General features: G+C 40.4%; 2 protein-coding genes across 7 annotated transcripts in view; both read right to left on the bottom strand.

Annotated features, from left to right (window-relative positions):
- APOO (apolipoprotein O) overlaps window positions 1–9,407 on the bottom strand; it is a 36,112-nt gene extending 26,705 nt beyond the window's left edge. Inside the window, exons 1-5 of one of the 2 annotated variants that reach the window (XM_030019432.2) lie at window positions 9,225–9,407; window positions 8,091–8,234; window positions 7,297–7,505; window positions 2,801–2,911; window positions 280–399 (exon numbers count right to left, since the gene is read on the bottom strand). In XM_030019432.2, the coding sequence (XP_029875292.2) occupies window positions 280–399; window positions 2,801–2,911; window positions 7,297–7,505; window positions 8,091–8,234; window positions 9,225–9,300 (660 nt within the window). In that variant the 5' untranslated portion in view covers window positions 9,301–9,407. Of the gene's footprint in view, window positions 1–279; window positions 400–2,800; window positions 2,912–7,296; window positions 7,506–8,090; window positions 8,235–9,224 lie in introns of those variants that run through there. The other variant, XM_030019431.2, reaches the window with a different exon arrangement.
- KLHL15 (kelch like family member 15) overlaps window positions 9,225–13,450 on the bottom strand; it is a 35,160-nt gene continuing 30,934 nt past the window's right edge. The window contains exon 8 of one of the 5 annotated variants that reach the window (XR_005932871.1): window positions 9,225–9,291. The gene's annotated coding sequence lies outside the window, so the exon portion shown is untranslated. Of the gene's footprint in view, window positions 9,292–9,398; window positions 9,554–9,789; window positions 9,824–11,702; window positions 12,522–13,450 lie in introns of those variants that run through there. The other 4 variants (XR_005932874.1, XR_005932872.1, XR_005932870.1 and 1 more) reach the window with 4 other exon arrangements.

Here is a 13,450-nt window from a genome sequence, read left to right as displayed (position 1 = left end):
TTTCTTTTAATTCTTTTGGAGGGATACAAAATGCAAAGAAGCAGGGGTTTAGTTCAGCAAATTAGTAGAAATAAACAACTGATTTTGTGTGAGGAGGGGGTAAATATTATGACCAGAACTGTGGAAAATTTTAAGTAATGCAGCATTTTGGAAAAATGCTTGTACAGCTATCAACTTTTACTTTGCTGCTATCTATTAATTCTGACTCCAAAAAAAAAAATATCCTAGCTCAACCCTTATCACTGAACCACAACCAGATGTGATGTAAAACCATTATACCTGACACCAGGCTGTATATGGCTCCATAACATGCCGTAAATGCGAAACCCCCTCTTCCAATTGGGTTTGTGGATTCTCCACATATTTAGTCTCACGAGCTGGAGAGGAGTAGAGTGACAGCTGTGAATATTAGCAAACAAGAGGTTAAAAACAAAGGTGTAATTGTGTAAGTAGGTCTTCAGGGCATGAACAGTCTAACCAGAGAATACCTAACATGGTGCTTACTGCATAAACAATGCATAATAAAAATTCAGGCACAGCTGTGAGACAACCATTATGAGCAAAGTTTAATTATATACTATGATGAAGATGACTTCTAATTGCTGTGCAATTCATTCATAGCTGCTATACGATCCAAGTCACAGGTTATAAATTAATATTAAACTAGTTCAATAAGAACACAAAACATTAATTGTGAAAAATGTTTCTGGTCTTAATCAGCACTTCTGGTTCCCAGTTAACATACTAAATGTACTAGAACTCTGAAATCACAATCGATCATTTTCTATATTTGCACAAGCCATCATTAAAGAGTCTAAGTAGCTTCTAACAAAGGTAACATCCAATACAAATTTGTCTGTTTGTTACTGAGCAGGAAAATGGTATGACATCCCAATGTTGCAGTCATTAACCACATCAGCAACTGACAGCATTAATAGCACCATGGGGCTTAGCAAATAGGAACTGTAACATCCACCTGAAGAGCAATGGGCATCTTCACACAATAAATACTAAAACACCGTATTTAGGGTCTAGCATCACAACGTATTTATTACAATTACCTAAACATATTTAAAATTGTATTTCATTAAATTCCATTCTTATTCCAAAAAAAAGACCAAAGTCTATACTGTTGAAGATGAACAGCAAAGTTTAGATCAAAACAAAACCTATTAAAATTCCTAGCACTTTATATGCTACACCGATGTTCAGTATAAAGACCTTGTATTTTATACCGCATTTATACTACATTTTGTAGTTATTATAAACTGATGTTTACATATGTTGTTGCATCAAAGTGTAGCTAGCCCTCTTTTCAAGATAAGTTGGAAAACAACTGTATCTCTCTCATAATAAAAAAAGCTGCTAACCGTAACAAAATCTATAATGACATAGAGTTTGTCAAATGATTCGATAACTCTTGCAGCTGGATTTCCCATAATACTTTGGAAGACAAGCATTTTAAGTCTGATTTCCCTAGGAAATCCGGTCATTTCTGGCAATCACAGTCACAATCATTTTAACTTTGATCCTGTTAGACAACCCAACAGCCACATCTGGCACATGGACAGAAGTCTCAGAGATAAGGAAATTCCCATACATTTTATGAAACTATACAGCTGACAGAGTAGATATCCAAACTAACATACTCTGTGAATGGTAAGAAAGGCAACCAAAACTCCACAGCTTGCACATTCTGCTTTGCTGAAGCTGATGGGCAAGCCAATTATTCAGCACATGTGTAACTTCAAACTGCTGCCTCATTACTGACTCATGCCAGTGGTGGTACAGGGCACGCGATGGCCCAAGCTAAGGTTACTTCACTGGGGTGAAGCCAGGAAACTGCTTCAACTATTGATCCTCTCATACTATGCAAGTAAACTGCCCATGCAGATACATCCAAAAGACTTAAGTATACAAACAAGTAAGTTTCATTCAGTTTCACTGCCGGTGCAACACCACTTTAGCTTGAGCTGAAGTACTTAAAAGTTTTAAACAACTACAAACTCACATGGATATAAAGCTGTATTGAGTTATGAACTACAATTTTTTTTTTTTTTTTTTTTAATGTTGGAGACTGTTAAAAGCCTATGCAACAATGCTGGTGAGTCTACAGTTTGACAGCGTGTTTTAAAGCTCTACTTGTGATATAACCAAGACAACTGTAACATCTTAGAGAAACAATAAAGTAACAGGGTTTTATTATCACTACTTATTGTACTTGTTGTTGCTTAGGTCGGAATGCTTTAAAGAAAGGAAAACTGATAAAATTCTGTAGGCTACTACATTGGATTCAAAGCAGTGCCAGACAAGAATTTTGCCTGTAAAAAAGAGAATATTTTTAGCAAATCAAAAGTTTTTATTTCCATTTTACTGGAGAACATAAATGAAATTTAATTAGAATTTGCCAACAGGACTTGTAATAAAAAATAGGTGGTGTTACCTAGATAAAAAGCAAAGAAAATATTCCTGTGGATTTGAAATATGACCACAAGTAAATCTACAAACATGAAAAGGTAATTTCCAAATGAAGAAAAGTAGGCTTTGATGTAGGAAAAGGATCTTACACACAAGCAAGCCTGACGCTATCAAGCGGAGGGCATCAAATGCAACCCTCACGTAAAAGAAGCAAAACCATATCGATATCTCTGTTACTAAAAATTGAGAAGTTTAAAGGCAAGAATACAAAAGGTGAAGAGATGTACCTAAATGCTTTCACACATCAAAACACAATGTCTTTCAGAATTCTGTAGGTATTTCCATACAGATAGAAGAGCACCAGGGCTCTAACCACACTTACCTCCTCAATTTTCAGCAACTCCTTTTTGGAAGTGTCCTTCTCTGAAGAGGAAGCATAAACCTGGATAGAGAGCAAGCTCAGGCTAACAGGGGTGGCCCCTAGCCGAATTACCTAGAAACATTATAGGGAGACATGTAAATCATTAAGTACAAACAAAATGGCAACATGTTTGAACACATCCATGTAGACAATGTTTATGTCCCGGTATATAAGTGATATATTAAGATGCTTAGAAGTTAGGGGAAAAGGGAGTCAGTGGTACACAAGCTAATGCTCTCAGACACTCATAAATGCCAACACCTAAATTATTCAGATGGTATTTGGAAAAGCCTAAGGCTAAAGGAGACAGTAGACAAATGCTAATCGCATCAGTTTTCATCTCACAAAAAGATCTGTTTTCTCTCACTTGAAACATAATTTTCATTAGCTTTCTCAGTATAGATACTAACAACATTATATTCGTATTTTAAACAACTTTGTGAATGTACGCAACATGTCCATTTTTCCATAGTTAGTACCCAGAAGTTCAGTGTTTTATTTCTAGTTAGTGTCTGCACCTAGATTTAGGGCGGGGAAGAGACCTACAGTTCAAAGTATCAGAACATAATCACTGCTTTCTAAGAATTTTAGGAATGTCTCCTACTTTTCTGTGAGAAACATGAATTACAGTGCATTGTGACAGATACTTGACTGTTTTTGAATACTTCAGATTCAATCCAGTCACACAACACAACCACCACGAGTAAGGCGGATATAACTCTTCATATATTCAGGACCTACGCTAAATTGTGTTTCTTAACAGGAGAGACTTCTTTAACTTAAAAACCAGAAGATAAAAATCTTAGATGCATAGCAAATCAAGAATGCACAGAAAGCATTTTCCAACAAGTGCACATCCTTACAAACAGCAACGTTTAACTCAAGAAACGGCAGTTCAGATGGGAAACCTTTCAGCGTCTCACATTTACTGCCCAGATAAACATGTGCAGAGTTACAACAGCCTGTGTTTTGTTGTATCAGGTTACAGCATGAGTGGATCTAACAGCCTGCGGCCACCAAACTGGAGAGGGCTGGCTCTGCTCGCGCCATCGGTTCCCAGAAGTCCTGCTGCTCACCTTGCCCTAGCTTTGGTGGCCGGATGCTTCCACCACGAGGCAATTCACCTCGCCAATCTGGCAAAAGATTAATCCTGAAAAAGAAGTGGAGAGCTTTGTACGGGCTTAGTAAGCTGAACCCATCCATGAAACAGCCTGACAAGCACCAGAGGAACTGTGTGGCCAGGGAAGAGAGGATGAAAAAGGAGAAGGCAGCAAGCCCTCTTCCTTTTCAGAAATAGTAAGGGTACATTACACCGACCTAGCTGCTTGTGAAACTGAAGCCTTGGTCAAACCAATACATCCTTCACCCTGTTATGATGACAACTGACTTAGCCACAGGACAATTACTCTGAAGCTTTGTTTCTGTCCATTGCAGAACTGCTAAAAAATAGCTTTAAAATTATCCAGACTACATGCTTATCGTATACAGAGCAGCCTTTGCAGCTTAAATTTCTTCCACTGCTTTGCAGATGGAATATTTATTAAATGTAACCAAGACGCCTCAAACTCAAAATTAGACTAGATAGTTGTCAAACTTCCTGAAAATGTTCATTTACATGTAGAGGAACAGCACACAAGAACTAGGTCATAGGATTGCTTTTCAGAAAAGGTAAGGGATCTGATGGATCACAAGGTATGGAAAAACTTGCTTAAAATGGAAGTTTTTCCTTATTTGAATTTATGGACTCGTTATCACAGCACTATAATGAAACACCACAATGACTGGATCAGCTGTTTCACAGCCAAGGAAAGACATAAATAATCTTTAATAGCGTTTGCTTAAACAAAGACTTTTCACATACTTTCATTAGCCAAGATAAAAACATGAACACCACTAACCATTAATAGCTGTAGAATCTATTTCCTCAATCTTTCCTGTTTTCACTGCAAAACTGTTCTGTCACTGAAAAGGCAAAAATCTAAATGCATTTTCATTCTGAAAAATATTTCCAAACAGTGTAAACGATGCTAAATGTGACCAGCAGAAATAGTAAATCCAAATACTTTAAATATTTGAGATTTTTATATACAGACGCAAACAGCTGAGCACAAGAATGGAAGCACCTTGGTTTCACAGTTATCAGCGATCACAGAACTACTCAGACTGAAAACGTCAACTGTTCATATTATCAAAATACTGAAGTTCAGACATTTTCCAAAGGTTTCGTATTTACATTTTAAATAAAATGAAATTAACAACTAAAAGTGCACGATGAATCTCTCCTTAAATGCGCTGTTAAAGCTATGCCGCAATGGTCCTCTACATCAGCTAAGTTTACGGGACAGATACAACCGGTACTAAAGCAACGTATATACAGGCATACTAAAAGTTTATTTTGTAGTATGAAAGATTATCCGTCCTACTTTTTGTTTCCAAAATCCACTTTAGGATCTCAGTTCTTAATTCCATATTAACCACCCATTACTAAACCAACAGGTTTAGTGAAACAGTTTCATTGAGCCGTGCCTTCAGTCTGCCCGTCTTACAGCTATTCAGTTGATAACCAAAAGAGTAGAGCTGACATTCTTTTCTCTAGGCAATGCTCTGCATTTAAGTAAAAAAAGATACCAAGTTTATTCCTTTCTCTAGCCGAAGACTTCAACTTGATCTGTAGACACCAGATCACTCATAAGCAAATTCTACCTGGAAGTTGGAGGGGAAAAGACCATCATACTTCATCTTCTATTGTCTTGCTTTACTGTCTTTCTCAAAATTCTTAACTAAAAAATGCCCCTGGGATGAATAAATCCCATATTAGTTCTCAGTACAACCCAGGGAACAAAGAGCTGAAGATTAACTAGAACTTTTGTCTTTTTTTCCTCTTGTCTGTGGTTTCTCAGTTCACTTGTTACTGTTATTGTCACCCTATCACAACTGGGGAAAGGAAGAACAAAAGGAAAAAAAGTCTATACTCATACTTTTGTGAAGGCTGATATTTGTCCTAACATATGAAGCTGCTTCATTTTTCTCTCCTTTTTCCATTCTTCCTCCTATCTCTCAACCCCAACTAAAAAAAACCCCCAAAACCAAACTCTTGAGCACTCCTGTTCCCTGAAGCACAAATATCAAGGACAAGAAGCCACCTCGCCCTTTTGCTCTTAGGGGCAAAAAGTCAGGTTGGCCTGAAGCACTGATACCTGCCTAACCTCAACGGTTGTATAGAAGTAGTAATATTATGCACAGCACCTAAACCCACAGGCTCATACATAACACCTTTAATGACAATTCAGTATCACTTATGGAATTCTCAACAATTCTGAGGTAAAATCCCTACATAAGAATTCCAGCAATTGTCCCAACATGAAATTACAAAAAAAACCAAAAAATGTTGCGACGAGTACAGCAAGCATAGGCTGCTCAGCATATCAATACATTATCAATATTTGACAAACAAAAAAGGTACAAAAGGGAATGCATGTCAAGAATCAAGCGTCACCAGTTTTTAAAAAAAAAAAAAAAGCAAACCTCCTGCTTCCCCAGTAGTCATGACAACGATGTGACTGAAACACAGAACTTGCTTTTAGCCTGAAGGGACCCGGGGCTCTTCTTATCAGAGGCAAAGACCTTTGAGAGAATTACCTGACTTAAGCCCAGATCACGCACGTTCACTCCTTTTCACCGATTTCGCTGAAAACCTACATGCAATAAAGGGAGACGATCGAGAGGACAGTCACGACGGTGGGAATCCAAACTCCGACACACCGCTAACTCGCAGCTCCGCGCTGCTGTACCCAAGAAATCATTCTAAATTACGAACGCGGTGTTTGTGCGGGGTTTTTTAGTGCAGCACGGAGCCGGCACGCGATTTTGAAGCGATTTTTTTTCAAAAAAAAAAAAAAAAAAAAAAAAAAAAGAGAAGACATTACGCAGCTGCAACACGAGTAAAACGAACAGCTTGTGAGGGTCAAAGACAAAACGCCCGGGGTACGTACGGCGGCCACGGGTTTGAGAATGGTTTTAGCTGAAGCGTGGAGGGAAAAAAAAAATAATAATATAAATAATCGAAAATCAGTCATGGGTAACAACTTCGCTACCGTCAACCGAGCGACAAAACCCTGCTTTCAAAGGGGAAGCGGGGGAAACCGGGGCCGCGCTCCCGGGCCGGGCCGGTCGCCTCAGCGCGGGGCCGCGCTCCCGGGCCGCCCCCTGCCGGCCTGGCCCGCCGCCCTGCCCGCCTCCGCGGGGGAACCGGCGCGTCCCGCCTCTCAAGGCCCCGGACCGGGAACGGCGGCGGGAGAGCCAGAAGGGAAAGGTCTTCGCCGCCTTGCCGTTCCGCCGGCTCCCCCGGGACGCGGACCGGAGGAGCGGGTAACCCTGTCAACCAAGAGGCGAACGACAACGGCGACGAACCGGGGGCTGGAGCCGGGGGGGGGGGGGGGGGCAGCGCTTTACCTCACCTTCAACATGGCGCTGCCGAACGGGCGGGAAGCACCGACCGCGTCGCTGCGCTCTGACGTCACGCCCCCCAGCCCACCGAGGAGGCGGGGCCGTTTGAAACAGGCCACACCCCCTCCCCCGCGGCGGTGGGCCGGGCCCCGCCCACCGGCGTGGCGGTCACCGCGCAGTAAACGGCTTTTTCTGCCTCTTCCAGCTTTTTCACGTCGTGCTTTAAGTTAAAAGAATGCCGTTTGGCAGGTCTCTCTTCAAGTTCTTTTGAAAAGACGTAGTTAACAGAAAACGCACAACCACAAGGGCTCGGCAAACTCGGCTTTCAGTTGTTCCAACACCGTGAGCCTGGCTTTCTAAATGCGCAGCTTTACCAGGTTGGTCTCCAAAGCACATAATCCGTTTCTCACGTCCCCATCGCTTTTAACACGTATTTGTTAAACGGCTAATTGAACCGGCTTTTATGGGGGTGTGTGATGATGGACCTTTCCCAGTGTCTTTATGAAGGGAGCATAGCTCACATATTCCTAAGAATACTTCCATTATTTCTCCTTCATTCACTTCCTAACTTGGAAAAAAAAAAAGGGGGGTTGAACAGTTTTTTGTATTTAACAATACTGTTTTATTTGGAGCGAAACTAAACCTTGTGCTTTTGCTTTTCGTACTTAAGGTGGGTCGTTTTTCAACGTTTGCCAGAGGTGCAATTTTGGCAGCTATGAGGTGTGAAGTCATACGTTCAGAAAGTAAATTGAATGTTAAAGACAGATGCCATCACAGAGCTCTTTGTGCTTTCCCACTGACCTACCTTTAATTGCAGCAAAGGCATTACTGCATTCACATCTGGGGTAAACCAGTACTTGAATTTCAGCGCGTGCTGTCTCATCAGCTTTGTCACGTTCTGACAGCATCCAAAGTACACTCAGTGCTTTCCAAATAAAGATCCTATATTCTAAGACAGGGGACAGATAGAAAAGAGAAACATATCATGCAAAAAAAGCAGTATAATCTAACTGCATATAGTTTCACTTTTGATATCACCATGGTTAAACACCCAAACATTCCTTCCCTAATTCAAATCTTTGCCTTCTCACTGCAGCCATCAGTAGCTCTAGTTCCATGTTTTCCCAATTACTCCCTTCCAGCACCACCGAATTAATTCTTCCGTTAACAGGTTGTTGATACTACCAACAGAGATTAGCAATCGTCTTCTAAAGCACAGGTATGTGCTACAAGTAGCAGTGAGGACACAAACACCTTTTTGATGCTCTTGAGCACCCATCACAACAAAGTCCAACTCCTTTCAAAATTCAAATGTGTCCCGGATTTCAGTCCAGCAGGATACGTTTTGGACATTAACTGAGGCTAAAAGGTGAAAGGTCTTGCATCTGATGCCAGTCTCTTTAGGTATTTAGCGCATCAAATCTTTCTACCTTAAAAATTATTTTCACAGTAATCCTTACTTCCTTAGCAAGATGACGTGAATATCTTTACCTCATTTACCTATAAATGTATTGACATCAGAAACTTCATAAACATACATATTAACTGTAGTACCTTATTTACCTGAATGACACTTTCTGGGTCTACTAAATAATTTCCAATTAAAGGCACACGTTCCTTCTTTTACTGGCTGCCTCTTTAACAATTAACAGTGACATGCTGAGCTTACTTTCTTACTTAAAAATGACTTTTAGGATGATCATTTTTGAAGGGTTTTAATTTCTATTTTACTTTCTACCAGGGCACATTATGAATGAGAAGTAGAATGTATTATATGCTTACTATATACATATACCATTACATGATTATTACAGTCTAATACTGAAAGTGTTCTAGTGTCTTCATTTTTGCTGTTATGAAATGCATTTTAACGTTTCTAACAGTATCCACACACACTTGCAAGAGCGAGAGGAGTTACCGTGAGGTCCATGGGACTTACCACTCATGTGCACACACGGAGAGCAGCTGGAGAATGCAGCACGTACCACGACCTGCTGTGCGACATCCTGCACCATACACGTTATTGAGAAATCCGCCAAGGTTTGTGTACTTGAGTAGTGAAGCCTATACTTAGGTTGTTAGTTAACTCTGGGCTTAAGCTTTGGTTTGCTTCCCCATGAAGCCCCTAGGCTGGGGCTTGAAGCCTTACAGGATTCCAGGGAGCAGAAGAGCAGCAGACTGATCTGCAGAGGTTTGTTGTGCAGCTTGAACAAGGAGAGAGAGCTCAGCGGCACATGAAGAATCATCCATATTTCTTCTTCACTGATGCTGCCACCATCATTTGAGGTAATAGGAGAAAAGCGTAAGGCAAAACCTTTATTATTCCATTTCTAGAAGGCAGAATTTGGTTTCATGGCTTTATTTGTTCAGCCTAGAGTAACACCCTTTTTGAGAAGAAAAGGCTGTATTTGGCTTTTAAATATTTTTCTTTTCTAGATCTTCATTTCCATACAATTCATCAGCTCTTCATTTTAATCTTACTGGCCCAGTACAGTGTCCATGCAGCCAACACGTTGCTCTTCTCAAGCTCAACAGAAGCTAGCAAAAATTAAGGGGGCGTATTTGATTGCGAGAGAATGACAGATATGAGGCAAAACTGGAAGCAAGATGCCCTTTTCAGGACATAATCCTATGTTTCCGTGGTGAGTACTCCTTAGCCAGGAATTCCGACTCCAGTTCCTTGCTCTTTGGTACCACGGCATTTGTTCAGGCTGGTTTTGCAACTTTCCATTCCTTTGCCTCACGTTCATCAAAAACCATCATGTTTGGTATCGTCAACTACTGCTTCCATTCTGGGAGCATTTTCCACCAAGGAGCAACACCTGACCTTACAGATGCTGAATCCTGAAGTGCGATTAGGAAACTCCAGGACATGTTTCAGGGGTCTTCCATAATCACTAATGAAAACTCTTATTTAGATCGTTTCCCCCAGTGATTCCTCATATGTTTAACATGTGTTATCACCTACTACTTCTCACAACGTCAAGTCATTTATGGTTTTGCCCCCACACCCTACGGAGGAGGGCTACGGCTGGCAGAGTTGCACCTTCGGCGTAGGAACTGAAGGGGCACAGGGTGCTGGTGCACAGACTGACACTGTCTTTACTTTTAACTGTTTCTTTCTGGCACAGCATTTGGAAGTACCCCTTCGGTCTCGTCAATTAGTACAATATGGTGCTGGCGCAGGTGAAAAACAATGATTTAGCTTGCTTTGGCAGTTTTATAGATGAGAAAAACGTCACATTTCTCAAGTGTGACTGAATAGGTTCTTACTCTTGTACATGTGTAACAATGCATGGTATTACACAGGTACAGAAACGGGACGTTACAAAGAGGAGCGACTTCGCTGAACATCAAGGGATGGCGATTTCACAAATTGAAAAGCCTGAGGGATCAATCTTTTGCTACAGAAGAATGGGAATATGAAGCAGGCAAACTGTATGCCTGGCCCCAGGTATTATCTCTGGAGGATACTGGACGATTTCCATCCACAGCAGATGCATAAATCTTCAAAAGTTAAGGCACTGGAAAATTGCTAACCCTTCTAGTTACTTTAATGCATTCTGCCCCGCTTTGAACAAGGCTGCAAATCTGAAAGCATGGCTTCCTACATCGGTTTAACAAGTTCAGCAAAACATACATTCTTGCAATTAATTTTTACCATGGGAAAAATAAAAATCTCTGCACCATAAAGCTATGACAAAACTAAAACTGAGCAACTGTGATCATTTTGTAAGGTTCATAACTTCTGCAAAGTACAGCTGGTGGATTATTTGGGTGTTAACAATTTTGTACTGAGATTTATTTGGCTGGAGTACTTAGTTTATTTAACTTACATAGAGGTCTGCCTCACTCCCCTTATTTTCAGAGAACAGTACTGAGCCAAAAATCCAGCTCTTTCAGCAATCAGCGGAAACACTTCCAATAAAGTTGTTAACTGGATCAGCTCCCAACTTTAAGACCATGAAAAGTCATTAAATTAAAAGCTATAGTTCAGTTAATTATCATCACCTAGTTTTTTTCTGACTACATAATTCTCTTCAGTGTTTTGGATAACCTGTCAGGAGAAACAGTGAAGGAAAAACTACTACTTGACAGTAAGTCTTCCCAATTGCAATAAATGAACTGAGAATCAGGAGGAGAAGAAATACAGATATATATAAAAGGTTTTGCGTTCTGAAATGCCTCCTTCTGAAACTTTAATTTTTGATGTTTTGGGTTTCATTATGATGTTAAAATAAGTTCTCGGTATCAAGTTGCCACTTGTGTTAGGTAAAAAAAAAAAAAAATCCTTGCAGAACTGCCTGTAAGAGCCAGAGGAAGAAGTGAGAGCCCGTGTGAGACGAGGCAAATCCCATGGAACATCCTCAGCCGACCAAGGACACCCAAGTGACTAGGACTCCATCCTGGGAATAAATTACCCAAGAGGGCTTTGCAGGAATGAAAATGAAGGCCATCGCTACACCAACAGAGGAGAAAACGCTTAGGCCATGCCTTGCATTGACACCAGTGTCACCACCACAAGCACAACCCCATGCATTTTGTGTGACTTGGGCAATCTGGGAAGGCAAACACAAGAGGAATACACTGACCACCTTGGAATTTCTCCCGAGACTACAGAAGTTAAACATGGGGAAATACTTGGTTTCAGTTAGCGTTATGCAATTCTTTTGAGAAAGAAGGGATGGTAAAGTCAGAGCGTCTCATCAGTAGTACTCAAACACACAAACAGACCCATAACATGCACAATTCGCCACAGGAGATAAAGATTCTCACATAGAAAAAGAATTATATGGTTAGTGTAATACAAACTTGTAAGATGAACCACACAAAAAAAAAAAGCAAACCAACCAATGCTTACAGCATGCCTGAGGACATACTGAAATGGGTATGGGAAGGGAGGCTGCCAGTTTAGGTCAAAGACGTATCTGTCTGTTAAAATTAAATAGTGCAATAAAAGGGTTAACCATTAAAGCCATCTATCTCATTAGAAAACAAGTATTTTTTTCAGCACCACTTATTGAGCAACATTTATCCTTAATGCAGGAGAACTGCTACCAAGGGTGATATCACCAGGAGACGCATCTAACAGACATCAGATACATGGCAAAACGCATATTTTTTTTAGTTCCTCAAGTAGTACATCACATCAACCTAGAAGGCCTGGTGCTCAGCATGTGATGCTTAATGCTGGCGTTCATTCCAATGGATAGATGACTGAAGAGTCACGGGGTACCTAGAGATCACAATGAGGTTTATTTTCACCTGTAAACATCGCCTAAAGCACCTGTCAGTGCAACTAAAGCATCAAATGGAAAAGTGGAAAGTGTTAATGAAAACAACAAATTAAAACCGTCTTTAACGCATATTCCCTACCCTCTCCCTTGAAAGGATGAAAATTTTGCACGTGCCAAGGAAGTTGCCATGGACAAGAGGGCACTCTGATGAAAAAACGACATTGAAACATCAGCAAGACTCAACAAGCTAAAGGCTGGGTGGGGGAATCACATGTCCACAAGAACGTTTTGAACTTGGAAGGTACAGAACTAATGCAGAATCTGTGCAACACCCAAAGCAACAGTTTTCCTTTCCATATCATGAAGCTGATGGAATCAGAAAAAAAAAAAAAAAAAAAAAAAAAAAAACCACACACAACCAAAAAACCAAACAAAAAACCAACCACAAAACCAAACCCCCCCAAACCCCAACTGTACAAAGGGGGGAAAACAGTTGAAATTAAGAATTTCACGTCAACAAGGATGGATAACATACCAAAGAATCTGGAAGGAATTAACTGAAAAAAACCTTTACTAAACCAACACTAATTTCCTATTGCACAAAACAAGTGAACACAGATGACTGAACTACTGCCAAAAAAATAAGGTCGCATATTCTAAAAAAGTGAAGAATTCGGTATGAGCAACTATGAACCAGTTAAAACGTGCACTTTCCTTAGAGAAATAATGGAACCATTATTGGAGATTCCTAATCAACTACAGAGGTGCTAACAAGTAAGTCCAGTCGGCCAGTGTAGCATCATGGAAGAAAGGTATTGCCAAAAATACAACCTGGCTCACAGAGAAGGGAAATTAAAAAAGTGAACAAAAATAATTGTAAATAACATTTACAATGTGAAAAAGACTGCTGTCATCTTCTCTTCCGCTG

This window comes from Aquila chrysaetos, chromosome 7 (assembly GCF_900496995.4).
Source record: "Aquila chrysaetos chrysaetos chromosome 7, bAquChr1.4, whole genome shotgun sequence".
NCBI classification, from domain to species: Eukaryota; Metazoa; Chordata; class Aves; order Accipitriformes; family Accipitridae; genus Aquila; species Aquila chrysaetos.
Note: the sequence above shows the minus strand (reverse complement) of the source record. Positions and strands in the feature narration are given on the sequence as shown.